Raw genomic sequence first — 17680 nt, 5'->3', positions numbered from 1 at the left:
TAGCTTCCTCCTTTTAAAAGCTTAAGACTTAAATTAAGATTGGTCTTACATTAAAGAAATATTTATTGAGTATATATTATGTTTACAACACTAGTGTTCACTTTATACAACCTCTACCTAAATCCCTTGACATTATGCACCGTCATTCTCCATCATAATAGCAAAAGCTACCATTTGAAGGTACCCTATGCATTAGGCACTGTACTAAGTGCTTTATATGCATTATTTCATTTGACCCTCCCCTAAGTACAGCACGGTAGCACAGCCCATTAGAAAGTTGCATAGTGGGGATTAAATCCTAGTCCACCCGAGTCCAAAGTGGTTACTGGACCGCACTTGGCAAAGCTTATTAGTCTCAGCCAGGCAGTTAAAACAGTGTCTTTCAGAATGTCACTGGAATTTCTTAAAGAAGGCTGTCTTTGCTTTGAAGCAGGCTCTGGGACATCCAGCAGCTTCCTCCTCTCTTCAAATTTGACTTGGGAAATGCTCCATCCCCAGGGTCGGGGGCTGTTGCGGGTCCTCGGGAGCTATGAAAGGAGGCTCTGCTGTCCATGTCGGGAGGTTTCACAAGTGACAGTCAGTGGGCACTGGAATCCTTCGCACCGTGGCCGGGGGTTCAAGGGAGCAATGGCATCACTAAGAGAGCAGGGCTTGTCGCCTCGACAGGCTGTCAACTCATTAGAGATGAAAGCTGACGCTTGTTAGAGCTGGTTGTGACAGAAAGTGTGAGTGGCTGCTTAAAGATTCTGTATCAGTTTTCTCTTGCTCACTCTTGGATTCTTGGTTCTTATTACCCACTGCACACCAGGTCTGTCTTCCCATACTGCTGTGGCTGAGTGAAACATCATAATTGCCTAATGTTTTTTTCTCTGTCTCTTCAGACAAGGTCCTGCACCTCTGGGGCTCAGTAGGTTTCATGTTCCAGGACTGTGAGGACTCTCTGGCTTCCCAAATTTGGTTTGTTAAGTTTTAGAGACTTGAGCTTGGCTAGTTTCTTACGCCGGCCCTGATGGTTTGGGGGACGTGTCTGAAAACTGGATTTTGTGTCACTTTAAAGTCACAGCTCATATACTGCAGGTCTCTTTATACAAAGCCATTGGCTGTGTTTTATGTAGCTTGTGGGGTGTGAAAATTGAAAAAATTCACATACATTTTGGATCTCCCAATTCTTTCAAAAAATGGGAAGATCTAACAATATGGCCTGTGTTCTGACATGACAACAGTTGTTGGAAATTAAATAGAGACTTCCTCTTTCAGCAGGGCAAGCGTATTTCAGTAATTCTTTTTTCTTGTTTCTGATACCAGGCCACCTTTATTGATTTATGTTATCAACCTATCCTTTATAGATACCTGATCTTGCAAACTTTGATTCAGTTACATAGCAATAACTAGGCTTTGGATTAGCAAAATAGATTTCTATGAGGAGGAATTGTAGTGCTCTGAAACCATGGAATAATCTTCTGTAGTACTGGTTTAAAAAAGAAAGTGGATCAGCCACAGATATATTTAGCCAGATATACTAGTTAAAATAGGCTAGCTACTGTAACAAACTCTAAAATTTCAATGACCTAAGCCAAGTTGAAATGTATTTCTTACTTACTTCGCAGTCATTGGGTTTCGGGTCATGGGAATTTGGGGTGGGAAGGGGAGGTTGGTTCTACTACACATAGTCATTCAGGGACCAGAGTGCCACTGACTCCATCTTTCCCATGAGGCTTCCAAGGTCTCTCTGAGATACATACGTGCAACCCCTTGATGGCAAAAACACAGGGGAGAATCATTTGTTGGAGATTTTTTATTGGCCAAGCCTGGAGGTGGCACACATCACTTCCATGCCTGCCTAGGGTGCAGTGACCAACTGGAAGCCTCTACCCTGCTCTGGTTAGGGACTCCAGCTTAGAGAATCTTCTCTGAGGTTCTATGAGAACAATTTTTATGTCATCCACAGTTGGTGGCTAGATCCCATACATCGTTCTGACCCATCCAGCTTAGCCAGAGGAAGTGGTTCCCTGGACACAGAGGAGACACGGGAGGTATGGCAGCTCATGAAAATGGGACACTGTATGAGCATGAGAAACAGTATATAAGACTCACCAAAAACCAGGGAGGGCATCTTTCCCTTACCTAAGAACATGCAAGAACTCCCTGGGCTGCAAAAGTCTTCTTGAGCAAGACCCAGCACTTCCACATGTAAGGAATCCCCATGTTAATTTCAGGACGAAGGGAGTCATCAAGGAGCAACTTTCAGTGACCCAGGGTTCCAAACCCAAAAGGTCCAGATATAATTGCTCAGTGTCAGTTGGCTCTTTTTATTTTATTTTGTGTGTGTGTGTGTGCTTATTTTTGTTTAAAATATTACAGATATCCCTTTTTCTCCCCAATGACCCATTCCACCCCTTCCCACCCCCCTCCCCAGCCCCTCTCCACACCATTGTCCATGTCCTTGGGTTGTGCATGTATGCGTATGAATTCTTTGGTGAATCTCTCCCCTCCACCAACCCTCTATCCTTTGTGAGATTCGTCAGTCTGATCCATGCTTCCGTGTCACTGAATCTATTCTGTTCATCAGTTTATTAAGTTCTTTAGATTCCACATACAAGTGAGATTATGTGATGTTTGTCTTTCTCTGCCTGGCTTATTTCGCTTAGCATAATATTCTCCAGCTCCATCCATGCTGTGTCAAAGGGTACGAGGTCTTTCTTCTTTATAGCTGTGTAGTATTCCATGGTGTGTATGTTCCACAGCTTTTTTATCCACTTTACTCTTTTTAAATGAAACACATTTCTTCTGTGATTTGTGGAAATTAGTCTAAGTACTTTAGTAGCTAGATCCCCAGAATCTTCATGACACAGGAAGCACATTCAGCAGTGTGCATGTGCCAGAGATAGGGTAAGAACCCCTAGGTCCTATGACCCAGGGTTTGACTTTGAGGAATGGGGACTCTGAGAGTTGATGATTTAACTTCGCCTCCCTTTGCCCCTCCACTTTGCATTTAAAAACTACAGTATGATTGAGCTGCCTGGGCATCTTACCTGTGCCATGTCACTTCACATTTTGTGCCTATTTAGCCACCAAAATTCATCTAAAAACATCTTCTCTTGCGGTCCCAGGCTAATTCAGGTGTCTGTTCTCTGTGCTCCCACAGGAACCCGTGCCTACCTGTGTTTTCAGTTTTGTGTCTAGCCTGGTCCTGACCTTAAAGCCTTTGAGAGCAGGGCTTGTCACACTCACTTTGTATTCTAGTATGTAGGACAGCTCACACCTGGCAACACTCACAGCATGTTTGTGCATCGAGCACTCTTCCTGAATCTCTTAGTTTGCAAGTCTACCGAGAAGATTAGTTGAACCAGTACACCCCTGACAACTTCACTTTGATTCTTCAAAATTTCTCATGTCTTCAGGAAGTGATGATAGCATTCATCAATGCTAACATCCATTACATACTTGCTCTGTGTCAAGCACTGTGCCACACTCTTAGTTTGCATGTCTCTTATAATTTTCCCAGCAACCCCAGGAGCAGATACTGCTATTAGTTGTTTTCAAAACCAGTTTCCTGTGACTTGAGAGGCCAAGCTCTGATGCACTGTGCTGGAGGTCATATGATAGATGTTTTATTTAGTCTTGTTGGTCTATCGCAGGCAGGCATTACTGAGTAGGACCAGTGAGACAGGGCACTTAGCCACAACTTGTTAGATGGCCACTAATAACCTGGCTTGAGAACAAGTAAAGGGTAAGACACATTTAATTGGTAAACACAGTTTGCAAAATTGAGCACATTTTGACATTAATAAAATTAAAATCTGGAGAAGCAATCTGAGCAGCCAAGATATATTTTTTTTAAGTCAGGAATACTCTCTGAGCAGCTGGAACTAAAATCTAAAATCCAGGCTGGATGCCTAGACAGAGGGATGGGGTGCAGATACCAGAAAGCCCCCTGAGACCAAACTAACCACCTCCGTAAGTCAAGGTCACTCTAAGCCTGGGGTCACTATGGGTTTCCTGCCCCAATGTGAGTAACCAAGCCCCACTGTTTCTGTCTCAGCAGAGAATGAAACAGTGTAATTTAACCACGGTATATTTGATTCTTTGAAATAATTGTTTTACATAATCATTCTGCTGTATAAGCAAACTAACAGATGGCTGAATCTGGATGTAACTGTGGAGACCACTTTCAACATTTTTATTGTTGGCTAAAGCACACTCTGTTAATTATGTTCCCAAGTTATCCACACATTCATACCCACCTGCAAACGCTGGTTCATATTAGTTATCGAAAGAGTGACACTGACTTCAAAAGAGGACAGTGCGACCAAGGATTGGGTTAGCACATTGTCATCTCCTTTGCATGCTGCTCTCAGAACACTGTGGCCAGGTGACAGCACATTGGTGGGCTACAGACAACAGAGATTTCGAACTATCCCATTTCCTACTAGGCGTTAAATACACTTAATGTGCACATGACTCTTTATTGCCCATTCCTGTCACTTCATGTGAATGAACACAATATTTTTATGTAATTCATTTTAATATTTATCCTTCCCAACTAATCATATGTTTACTACATTTTAGTTTTAGACGAATAAAAGGTAATCAATATTCCAATAATCAAGTGATAAAGATTTGAATGCCAAGTGTGTGTTAGCAATAAGCTAAGATACTACATGCCAAAGTTCTGCCAATTGGTCAGATCCACCAACTGCTTTGACTTTATAAACACAGTTGTAATCGACACAGCCGTGAGCCATGCCCACTGTTTACATATTGTTTATGGCTGCTTTTCCTTACAACAGCAACAGAGTAGAGACACTGTGACAGAGACTGTATGGTCTCCAAAGCCTGAAATATTTACTATTTGGTCCTTACAGAAAAAGGTTGTTGACCCTTGCTATCGACTTATTCCGTTCATGGAGTCATTAGCTTTTTTGTCCAAAGGTTGCATCGTCTGGAGGTTAGCACAGGAAATTTAAGTAATCTGCCCAAGGCCACCCAGTGAAGTGTGGTGGAGCTGGGATTTGAATTAAAGCACTCTGATTTTACATTGACCTTTTTACATCACAAGACTATGCTTTCTTTGCTATATTGAATTTATGTGAGAATTTATCTTAAAACACACAAAAAAATTATCTCTTTTTAGGGAATTCCAAAAAAGATGTGACATAACATAATGAAGGATTTTAATGCTCCGTCACCATGTTCCCAACCAAATGTTGCCATTTCTTTTATTAGTTATTTTTAGGTGTCCTTCAAGATAGAATAATAGGTCATGCTAAGATAGAATGACTTTGATCTTGTCTGCGTGGTGACGTTTTAATTTTTGTTAAAAAGAGAACTTGGGACTTGGGGTGAGAATGTGGAATTAAAGATGCATTTAGAAGGCTTCACTCTTTGTCTCCTTGGAGGGGTTAAGAAATGTGCTCATCTTTCTAGGTCTATAACTGAATTGCATGAAAAGAAGGGGAAATGACAAACTTTGGATAAAAACTAAATTTCAAATTTCAAGAGAAACGTCCTTTGGAAGCCCTGTTACTCTGCTCGATGGTGAAGGCTCTGTGCAGCCCTGTCCTCACTTCTTCCAATGGCACCTTTCAGGGCTACCTACCCCTTCACATCCCATATCTTTTGTAATAGTTTATCAATTATATTGTTTTCATCATTTAAAATATGTCCTTTAAAAAGACAGTATTCTAAAAGCTCTTTAAGGTCAGTAGCCACATCTGTGACCCAAGAGACTCTTCCGAAAGTATTTGTTGAATGAAATTTAATTGAACTGTATTTGCTGCATTTTTCCAAAAGAACATGTCATAATTTGACCATGGGAAATTAGTTGTGATAAAATTTCAACCATGCCGGTTTCTGAAGCAGAACCATAATTTTGCACCAAAGAATGAACCCTCAGCTCATTCATGATTCTGAGAACAGAATTTTAAAAGATGCTGTGACAGGGCAGCGTTAATAACAGTGAACCATGGGAGCAGAAACAGTGAACGCATTTAATGGGGACTCAGCTTCTGTCCTTGTGGGAAGTGGGAAACTGGCTCTCCAGTGAGATTAAAATGTAGTGTGTGAAAACGGCCTGGGACTTTCATCTGTATATTAAGTCCCCAAGTTATTTCATCTCTAGTAGCTTTATTATTCAAACCAGAAATATTTTTAGCAAACCTTTTGTTTTCGGGGGTTTTAATAATCCATAGAATCTAGTTATTTTCACATCATTTCACCTGGGTAGATAGTCACCATCATAACTGTGTTTCTCTGGGGAAGAAAATCAGGTCGTAATGTAATTTACATAAAGCTTGCAAGGGTATTTGAATTACTTGTCAGCAGTCCTATGATAATGTATTGACACCTTATCACTATTTTATTCAATTATTTTAATGCCAGGAGCGATAGAGGGTGAGATAATAATGTTCTTTCCCACCTTCCATTCCTTTCTGTGTCTGTCTGAAGAGTTTCTTGCTTGTGCCAAAGTCAGCTTTTTTCCAGATAACTTTTTTTCCTTCAGAATTTTGTCCATTTACTTTCATATTAGTATTTTTTTCTCTCAGTCTCGAGACACGAAAAATGTTTGCCTTATCTAAATGAGCTTTTTAAAGTTACCTGCCTTTGCTGCTAGCAAAGAAAAAATGTCACTTGGACAAGCCGTTGCCTAGGAGATAGCAAAAGTGGCCTTTGGGTTTCAGCCCTGGCTCTCACCCGTGGGGCCCACCAGGACCAGGAGCTTGGAGCGCCCCCCGCACCCTGGTTGCATCTTCCCCACCAAAAATCAGTGAGGTTTGTTTGAATCAACAACCAGCTGCGCGCAGACCGGAGTGCTCATCCCGGCGCCCAGCAAGGGAACCACCTTGAACTCCCCTGCAAGCACTTACAACCTCTCGCATTTCCTCCTTCCACAGAGGGTTTGGTGCATTTCTCAGTAGCAACGACATGCAGCTTTTTTGTTTATTTACTTTGCTTCCATACCGCTTCACTGAGTCGTGACCTTGGGCAAATCATTAGCCTCTCTGAACTGCTGTAATCGATGAAACGGAACAACACCCACTTGGAAGGATTTTTACTTGGAGTACAGTTGACCCTTGAACAATTCAGGGGGTGGCGGTGGGAGATGGTAAGGGATGCTCGCTAATCCCCACGCACAGTCAAAAATCTGTGATAACTTTTTACTCTCCCCAAACTTAACCCCTAATAGTCTACTGTTGACTGGAAGCCTTAAGGATAACATAAAAGATCAAGTAACACAAATTTTGTATGTTATATGTACTATATACTGTGTTCTTACAATAAAGTAGGCTAGAAAAAAGAAAATGTTACTAAGAAAATTATAAGGAATATAAAGTACATTTACAGTGTTCATTGGAAACATTCACATCTAAGTGGACCTGCGCAGTTCAAACCCATGCTGTTCGAGGGTCAGCTGTATAAGAAATAGCGGATAAGAAAGCACCTAATGTAGTTCCTGATGTGTGACAGGCACCACGTAAAGCTTGGTTTCCTCCTTTCACACTCTCAGAGCGAAAAATGGCATCTAGCACACTAAGCACTCCTGAAATACTTGTGCAACAGTAAATGAATGTTTTCATCGCTCTCTAAAACACACTTAGTTGCATAATTCTGTAGATTTTACCAGCATTGCAGCTTCTGAAATTTTTGCCTGGAATTCCAGAACTTCAGTTTATACCAGTGCAACATTTTATTTTATTTTATTTTATTTTATTTTATTTTATTTTATTTTATTTTATTTTATTATTTTATTTTATTTTATTTTTTTATTTTATTTTATTTTATTTTATTTTATTTTATTTTATTTTATTTATTTTATTTAACATAACCAAATGCCATGCCTTAAGGTACATTTGTGGTCTCATTTTCTGAACTAATTATAAACCATTGCAAGTCAGTGGAACTTAACAAGAGAAACCAGAACCAGAGTTTTAGCTGCTAACTTTTTAATAACTCTTCCAGAATTGTATCATCTTTAAGACATTTTCAATCAGAGATGGGGAAAAAAGCGTTTTTGTCTACTTGCAATGCTAATATTTTAAAAACCTTAATTCCATGCCTACTTCTACTGGTCATTACCAAATAACACATGTTTCAAACATTAGTTAAAACAAGCTTTTCTTTGGCCTTCATTTGAAAATTAAATTTCTTTAGGAAGCTAACATTGTAAAGGTTGACAATCATAAGAGAATTTTCAGATCCACTTTTTCTCTAGAGAGTTTTAGGAACCAAATAAAGATTTCTTGTTGGATTGTTTCTTTATAATCTTCAGAATTAAGGCCATGAACCCAATGACCTTGAGAATGTTTTTAAGTCTCTATAATTCTCTTTATAATTCTTATCCTACATGTTATAATTTGTGTAAGGAAAGCATTACAGGATTGTAAAGATGTATAATTTAGAAGGCTTGCATAGAGTGACCCCTTATCAAAAGGCTTAAAATTGGACCCTCAGGTCAGGACCTCTGCCATGTAACACACAGATGTGGACAGAAAAGTGCATTTCTGAAAGCTGAGCACACTCTCACCCGCTTCCTACCACATCGGATTTTTATATCCTGTATTTGCAATAGCCAAGGAGAAACCATCACAGAGAAACTTTAAGCCATGTGTTTTAACCCAGTTTCTAGCTTCCTGTAAATCAGTGATGTTCTGCTGTTTTTTTAGATACCATTGTAACTGCATAACATGACACGTTTCCATCATTATGGTGGACTCCCCATGGCAGTGAGTCTCAGTAAAAGGACCAAGGGTCTTTCCTGCCCTCCCCACTGTGAGTTGTGGTGTAGAATGTGACCCAAGGCACATTTCTTTAATTAGGCTGCTCTTTTGAACATTTGGCATGAAAACCATCTCTTACACTTTATTCAACACATTTTTAAATGAACACTTTCTGTGACATATTGGTGGTGGAAAAGACTGAGCATGACTACAGACATTTTTGACTATTTCTGATCTCTGGTTGTTAAGGTAGTAGGAAAGGGCTATCAAAAGAAAGATAAAAAACCTGTAAATGAATATGCTTCTCTGTGTACACCCTAATAAGTGAGGCCGGCCAGGTAGAGATGCTGTCCTTGTCCAAAGGAGACAGTTGCTATCAGCTGTAACACATTATGTCAAAATTTAAGCTCTATTTTGCCAGACCTTTCTATTTTCAGGTGAAATGTTGGCAACTAGAAAAATTTTAAAACACTGCTAACCAATCAAAATGCATTTGTGTTTTATAACCTTTGGATACAGTGAGAGCTATATAAGAAATCAAGGTAGACAGGCTCTTTCCAGGTAAGAAATAGCTTAAGCGAACATGCCTCTTTTGTCTCTAGTCATGCCAAAGAAATTTCTCTGTGTTCTTACACCGAATTACCAGATAATATAGTGAAGACTCTCAAAGAGTCCATCACAGGTAAAAGACAGTATTTAAACATAAGATTCAATTACTTAATGCCATGTAATTCAGACTCCTAATAAGGCATTTTACATCCTCAGCATAAAAATACTTACTAACTTTCATTATTATACTCACAGTCTGTTTTCCCCTTTTTACAAAAAGCTTTGATAGTTATCGGAACACACACCTATTCAGTTTCCTCTCCTCTGTCATGCTTGGTGGTTATGCAATTAAACAGCACCTGAAAAAACATGCTTCTTAATGTCTAAGCAGTCACAATTCCCTAAATAAATCTCTTTTTATTTTGAATAATTTTTAACATATCAAAGGCTTTCCCATCTATGTCATTGTATGTCTTTATTTTCACATGTTCTATAAATAGCTCATAAATTCTACAGAAGTTTAAATGGAGCACATTTGTGTATGATCAAGATGTTTTCACTCAAGGTCTGTACAGATCATGTAAAATACTCTGTCCTGACAAGAGAAAACAGCATTCCCATGCCTTCACTCATGCTGCTGATTCTCCTCTCTCCCCAGCCCATATGTTGTTCAGGGTTCAAAACTAAAGTCAGTTTTCCCACTCTGAGCATATTCTTTGCCATGTACCAAGTTTGCATGCCAGGCTGGTTCGTCCTACTCCGTGCCCCTGCCTCACCTGCCGCATCACCTGTGTACCCCATCAAGGAGGGGCCTTTCCTCCATGCCTTCACAGCCGCGTGAGCTGAATCTCTTGGCAAGGAGCTGTTTAGGGGAAGTGGTGTCGGGAGCGCAGAGTTAAGTTTTAGATCAGGGTTTTGAAGTCAGACACATCTGGTTTTGATTCCCATCCTGATCACAAACTCGCTGTGTGACCTCGGGCAAGTTACTCAACCCCTCCAAGTCTGCTGCTTCATCTAAAAGGATGAGAAAACCTTCTTTACAGACGCGTTAGAAAGTATTTCTACAAGTGAGAAAACACTTATCGAGGGGCTGGTCTAGTGCCTGGTACGTGGAGGGTATGAATGTCCCTGGCCTTTCTCCTCTCTGTTCTCTTTGTTATTTTAATCATTCCTCACATTCCTGTCCCTCCACACTCATCTGTCTAGTCTGTTACTATCTAAACCCGACCTTGTAGCTCAGACTTGACCCACTCTCGCAAATGACTGGGCGAAGAGCTAGGCTTTGAAGCCTAATACAGTTGGAGTCGGTCTGTCTCTGTGTCTTAGTAGTTCTGGGACCATGGACTAGCTACTTGAGTTATTTGAGACTCGGCGTCCTTGAGACTTAAATGGAGATAATAAAACTTAATTGTTAGAGCATTAAATGAGCAAACACATGTAAAGCACCTAGAAGATTCCCAGAACGTGGTAAATATTCAAGCACTGAATAAACCAAAGCCACTAGAGAGATATTGCAAACGGATTTCATCTGGTTTTAGACAGAGGTGAAACCTGAATGACAAAGGGTACTAGAAACTGTACATTCTGTAAACATCAACATTAAATTGAAGAATTTTCATTAAGCTAGAGATGCGGCTTTTTATACCACTATAATTTAGGGGTTTTAAAGCTACAAAGTATTTGCCCAAACTTGAAATTTTGATGCATTTTTACATTATCGTCAGTTTCTCTATACATTCCTGCCTTGATGGCTGATGTCACAGCTGAAAGTAGTGCTTGAGGGCCCAGTCTCTGCTCAGAGCTTTCTTCACAAGTTCTCTCTGCCTGTCCCAAAGGGCACAGGCTGGTTTCTGAGACACTCCCACAGGGACCAGAGGTTGGCAGACTTTTTCTGTGAAGATCTGTACAGTAAGGTTTGTGGGCCACATACAGTCCCTTAGGCACATTCTTCTTTGTTGTTATTGTTGTTTTAAATGACCCTTTAAAAATGTAAGAGCCAATCTTTTAGAAAAATAGGAAATGGATCAGACTGGGCCCGCAAACCATAGCTTGTGGACTCTTTAAACCACAAAGGGACAGAGAAATAGAATGGCTTTGAAACCATGACGCCCTAATACCTTCCTTTAATGAAAAAGAAAACATACCTGCATCATTTTAAAAAATTAAAGCATTGTAAGAGAGGAAAAGTTTTCCTCCGCCCTCTTATGGTAATTGGCTGGGTCTGAAATTTAAACTAACAAAGAAAGATTAACAGAAGAAAAGCATACACGTTCTTAAAATTTTTTACATGTACGTGAGAGCCTACACAAGAGAGGGAAGTCCCAAAGAAGAGCAGGAAGCTTTGAGACAAGACAGGGGTTTGGGCTCTCTGAAGATAAGTGTTAATGGACAAAGTTAGTTTGTACAAATCTCTGGGCCCTAAATTCCCCTGGTGATAAGAATGTCTTCCCTCCTCCTGGTACAAGGAGGGGACCCTCCATATGGGAGTTTTAGGGAAACTCCTGTTTCAGGGAAATTGGGTGGAGCAGGAGAAGGTCATTGTGACCTATGTGCTTCTGCAATTTTTTAAAATTCCTTCAACTTAGTATAGTTAATGTGCTAAGGTGACCTACTTTAAGGTAGTATGTCCTGAACCCTGTCAACATTTAGCTATTGCCTTTGCTGCTTTAGAACAACTATATTTTCTAGACAGTTTATAGTGGGACCTTGTGTCACTGCTGTTTTCCATTGGAAACTGATAAGGAACATAGTAAAACAGATGGAGCACAGACTGTAGAAATGAAAAACACAGAAGAAGAACTGTGTGAAAGAAATATTTAATCATAACATGGAAATCTCACAGTGGAAACTTTTCCATTATGTTAAATTTCACTCATTTCTATGCATTCTGGGTATGTGTTTAAACACAAATGTTACAATTTTTCATCTTTATGCCCACCTACCATGGGTTTTTGATTTTGTCTTTTGCAGGACTATGACCTGAGCCAGCTCCAGCAGCCTGATACTGTGGAACCTGATGCCATCAAACCTGTAGGAATCCGACGACTGGATGAGAGACCCATTCACGCGGAGCCCCAGTACCCTGTCCGATCTGCAGCCCCGCACCCTGGGGACATCGGGGATTTCATTAACGAGGTACAAAGAGACTCACTTTCTCTAAAAGGGTGTTAATTTTAAGCTAATGTTTAGCTCTATGTAGACCACAAATTGCTAGGAAAGCAGCTGTATAGCTCATGAAAAACACTTTTTTTCCCTTAAGTTTATCTTTATGGGTAAGCAAATGTGGCTTCAGTAACAGGAAATAGATTTAATTACTTTGATCAGCCAAAAAGAGACCTATCAATTAATATTCTGCATTTGTAAATGATTTTCATATATATTATCAGTATTGGTCACACTGTCTCTAAAAGGATTTTTCTCTAGATTACTAGCAATAAATAGACTAACAGTATTAGCTAGTGTGCTCTAATTTCATTTATTAACACTGATGAATGTAATAACAGTTCACTTTCATTTTCCTCACTTTGTACGCTTTAAATCCACAAATGGTGAGAATTCAGTGCCTACCAATGACTGGAGAGTTCCATCAAATGAGATTAGTAGGAAGAGCAGCTAAATTAAATATTATGTAAGTGATTTAAATACTTGTCTAGTTGAGGAGTTTTAAGAGCTTCTGTAAGAGGCAGCTAATTTTCTGTTGAATATAACAGATACCATTTTCACTGTCAAAATTATTATGGCATTCTTTTAGTTCATTACTGACCAAGAGTCCTGCTACATTTAATACTTAAGTTTTGAATTAAGATGATTTATGCTGCTTCATTTGATCACGTCTATAGTTTTGCTGCAATTCTCCTTTTGAATTTTTATTGCAAATGTAAGAAGATCAGTACATATCGATATTGACTGTGAATATACGGCAGGACTCGTGTTCTCTTGCCGTATCCTCCCACTCAGTATCTCCAAGGTGAGAACTGGTCTCAGTGCATTACCAGGTGGAGTCCATTTCCTTCAGTCATTCACTGATAGACTCATTTACCGGGCTTCCTTGAAATAGTCATGTATCACGTATATATAATCAATCCACCTTAGGTTTTTAGATGTACTTACTATTTGTAAAAAAGTTTTGAAACAAAGTTAGAATATCTGTCTTTGCAAGTACTCCTTACTGTCTATTTCTAAAAACATTCTGCTTTCTGAACATATGGCTTCACGTCTGCAAAGAGGTAATAGGTTCATTTGTCATGGACATGATTGAAAAGTAGATCAACGCCAAAAAACGAGTGCCAGCAACTCTTTTATCAACGAAAATGTGCCCTGACTTTTCCGTTTGGTAATATACAGGCCTGGTTAGGGGACTTGGCAGGAGTTTTTATATATGACTAGGTCTTTTTGAACGTGTAGGAGTGCCTGATGATCTTACTTCTAATTTAGCTCTGTCACCATGAGGAATTACTTGGTGATTCCTGTGGTTGTCAGCTTTCAAGATACAGTGAATCTTTTGCATGTAGGTGCAGGAACTGAACTTTTTCAAAGCAGGAATTCTAGCTTCAGTGCAATTCAACAGTTAATTAATGAATGCTTCTGCCTGACCCTGAAGTGTAAATATTCTGTGGGATTCCATCCCATCCATGACACGCTTCTCTCTCAGTGATGAAGTTCTAGCACAAAGAGTCACTTGTCACTTATCGGGCTGCATGGAATCTGACTCCTTCCCTCTTCCCGTGCTGCAGGCCCACTGAACTATTTACAGTTCTTCAAAAGCATCACAGCTTTGACTTTAATGTAACTTTTTCAAAGCCCTTACCTTGCTGACCATGAGGGAGACATCCACTCGGTCTTCAGACTCAGCTCAGACATGCCCCTGTCTGTGGGCCCTCCGTGATACCGGTGGGAAGGCTCAGCAGGATGCTTCCTCTGTCACCACCCTCACCACTGGGATGGGACTGTCAGTATTTCTCTTTCCCACAGGAGCACTGTGTTCTCTCTAAGATGGGGACTGTTTCTTGTTCATCTCTGTGTAACCTAAGAACCTAGTCTGCTGCTTAGCTCTTAGATTTTATTGTTTTAAGAAATCCAAGTACTGTGTCAGGTGTATAGGGCATGAGGCTACAAGCACCATCCAATTTGCAGTCCATTGGGATTGACTGGGGCCCAAATCTGGAGCTATTCACTCTGCCAGTGCTGATTCCATTCAGAAAACAAGTATGTTGGTTGTTTCAAGTTGTGTTTTAGCGTGTGCTTTGTGTGTGCATTCATTCATTTTTTTTTTTTTTTTTTTTTTACGGGGACTGGGTTTTCTTCACAGGTAGCAGGTAGCAAAGCAGATCTAGATAAATAAGGTTCAATTTCCCAACCCTTCTAATGCCACAGAGGAAGCTGTTGCAGTAAGAAATTCCATTTGGATTGTCCTTTCCCTAAGACATGTCCAAGTACAGAGCCTAAAATGTGGCTAGAGACCATCACGAGGTTGTGTAAACACTTATATGGAAGACTTTTTGCCAAACAACTGACTTGCAGATTAACTGCTAGAACGCAGTCGATTCATAATTTAAAGGTCATCTGCATTTGTTCAGAATGGCTCATTTTGAAATCATTTTGAGCTTGGTTTAGGATCACTCATTCAGCAAATAATTATTGAATGTCTGCTGTGTGTACATTACTGTGCCGATGATATATAGGTAAGAAGATAAATTTGACCTATGTGTTTTGTGTGTGTGTGCTGTCTACTTTGCTGCTCGAATGGTCTTTGTACCCAGCAAGCATTCTGATACCTGAAGCCTCACTTTGCCAGGCAAAGGGGCACATTGGGTCTGGTTTTTACTTGGCATTACACTGTCACCTAAGGCACCTCCCCAAGTTGCATCTTACAAGCCAGCAACAGAGACCTCTACTTGCAGTTGCCTGGCTCAGCTTGTAATTCCACACCAGTGTCTATCCCAGCCTGTTCTTTCTGTGATGAATGCCTTTCTGCCTTTTTCTAGATGTTAGTTTCTTTGTTTTTATCAAGCCAAGAAAAGTTAGGCACACACAGTATGGGGTAAGTGCCATCCAGTGGCCTCCATTCTACCTAGGACTCACCTCCCTTCTCCTTTTTGAACTCCTGCATCCCCTCTGAGCCCTCTCATGGTCCAGGGGAAGAGGTGATGTCCCTGGGGAGCAGAGTGGGGCACTGGGTTTGCTGAGTCCTTGAATAGTTGAAAGGATCACATTTGGGAATCACTCCCCAAATGACTACTGAATCTAAGATATTCACTGTGATTATAAGATAGAAAATGTGCAAGAGAAGGGGGACCCAAAAATCTATATGCAGAAAAGCCCTACGCTTGACCCAAGAAGAAAGTCTAAGGAGGTTAAGGTGTCACAGAAAACAACTAAAAAGAGGGCCCAGGGATGTGAGTGATTGTCAGCTCTGTGGGAAGATAAGGGGATGAAACTGTCAAAAGGCCTAAGTCAAAATAACATTCAAACGTACCATGTAGATTCTTCCATCTGAGACACTCATTAAGACTTGTTCAGTATCTTTCTATAACTGAACAGATAAAGATAAATACATGTAAAAGTTTTAGATAGTTGAAGGTATGTAGAAAGGACTTGAGCACATTTTATAAATACATTTAAAATGCCAGCAGATTTCTTTATCTCGTCTTATTTGATTTAGCATAGTACCCAATGTTCCAAAAGAAGAATACAGTGGTGATTATAATTGACGTGTTTTTATAGATGTAAGGAATAGGTAAGGTAAGCTCATGAGAACATTTTCTTGTTTGTTTATTTAAATGATGAATGAATGTTGCCTCGATTCTCAAAAATGATAACATTTCCAGTCTGGCAGGTAGAATAAAACAGTTCACAGGATTTTTCATTTCAGCTACAGAATTTCATTCTATTTTGAGGTTTTTAAACATGACCTTCAGAGGGTGATAAGTTGAAACAAATTTATTTAATCTCAGCCCAACAGTAGGTATTAGCATACCTTTAGTAATTTCACTAATCCTGTGTATTTTTTATCTCAGAAGTATAAAAACCAGGGACATGCTTCTGTTCAAAGACTGACTTTTGATTAATATCATTTAAAAACTTATAGAAAGCATTTTTAGAATAACTTAAAAACTATTAAAGTTTAAAACTTTTGCCTTTTTTCTCCTATTGGATAATTTTGTTCTCTTTAGAATATCTCTGTCTAGACCCCCGTGGCCGGTAGGCTCATCCTGCACATAAAATGCGGCAGGTTCCATCCCCAGTCAGGGGACATTCCTTGGTTGCTGGATGGATCCCAGTCGGGGAGTGTACCGGAGGCAGCCAGTCAGTGTTTCTATCTTTCTCACACACATTGATGTTTCTCTCTCTCTCTCTCTCTCTCTCTCTCTCTCTCTCTCTCTCTCCCCCCCCCAAATTAATAAACATATCTGGGTGAGTATATATATATATACCACTCTTACAGGAGTTGGGTGTTTGGGTTCAAATCCATTTGCCTTACCTAACAGCTCAGTTATCTTGTACAAGGTCAGGATCCTTGGTTTAACCTGTTAGATTTCCAGTCTTCTTACATATAAAGTGAGGATAATAATAACTTCCTTTTAAGATTGCAGGGAAGACTAAATGACATAATCCATGTAAAAGTGCTTGGTATATAGTACCTGTCACACAGTAAAATCTTTTAATTATTACCAGTGTTATATCATTATTAGTACAAGATACTTGAGGAGTAAAAGTTTTCTACTGTCCTCTAATTGTACATAAAACAAATAAAAACTTCTTTAAAAAAAAAAAAAAAAAAATGCTTTAAGTAAAATGAAGTTCCCAGAAAAGGGATAAGTCGCAGAATTCCACTGTAATGTAAACGTAGTATACTTGTATGTGCACATACATATTTAAACCTAGATCCTAGCTTTTTCTGAAAGGAGCGAGCATAAAAATGTACAAGATGCTGAGATAAAACACTAAGTAAGCCCAAGACAGCAGCACAAACTTACGTTCTAGAATGCCCGCTGGATGCCAGGCACTGTGTTGGACAGCAGGGTAGGGAATGAATACAAACAACCTCTGCAGAAAAGGGCTGTCACAATCTGGTATAACCAAATCATAGCAAGAAAAGTAAAGGGGACAAAAGCAACCACAGGAATTACTCCCAGTTATAGCTGGGGGTAGAAATCCATACAAAAGTGACCTTTTTCACAGGCTTTAAAGGATGGATGGATGGGTTGGTGGATGGATGGACACTGATCAGATGAAAAAATATGAGAAGGGTATATTTCAAACAAATAGAATCACATTTCAGCTAACAGGAAATGAACGTACCCATAATATGTAGGTACATAAGCACATGATGTTTTTAGGTATGAAGGGATTTTGGTGAATAAGTCAGTTGTGGTTGCTGGAGTTGAGAATCGAGGAGACATAAACAGAGGGTG

The 17680-nt window shown here is 39.8% G+C and overlaps 1 protein-coding gene across 1 annotated transcript in view; it reads left to right on the top strand.

The window, feature by feature from the left end:
* Window positions 1-17680, top strand: part of CDH2 (cadherin 2) — a 207880-nt gene that overhangs the window by 184433 nt on the left and 5767 nt on the right. Inside the window, exon 15 of the mRNA XM_087819025.1 lies at window positions 12237-12401. Coding sequence (XP_087675151.1) covers window positions 12237-12401 — 165 coding nt within the window. The remainder of the gene's footprint in view (window positions 1-12236; window positions 12402-17680) is intronic.

This window comes from Miniopterus natalensis, chromosome 7 (genome assembly GCF_054644295.1).
Source record: "Miniopterus natalensis isolate mMinNat1 chromosome 7, mMinNat1.hap1, whole genome shotgun sequence".
Classification (NCBI taxonomy): domain Eukaryota; kingdom Metazoa; phylum Chordata; class Mammalia; order Chiroptera; family Miniopteridae; genus Miniopterus; species Miniopterus natalensis.
Note: the sequence above shows the minus strand (reverse complement) of the source record. Positions and strands in the feature narration are given on the sequence as shown.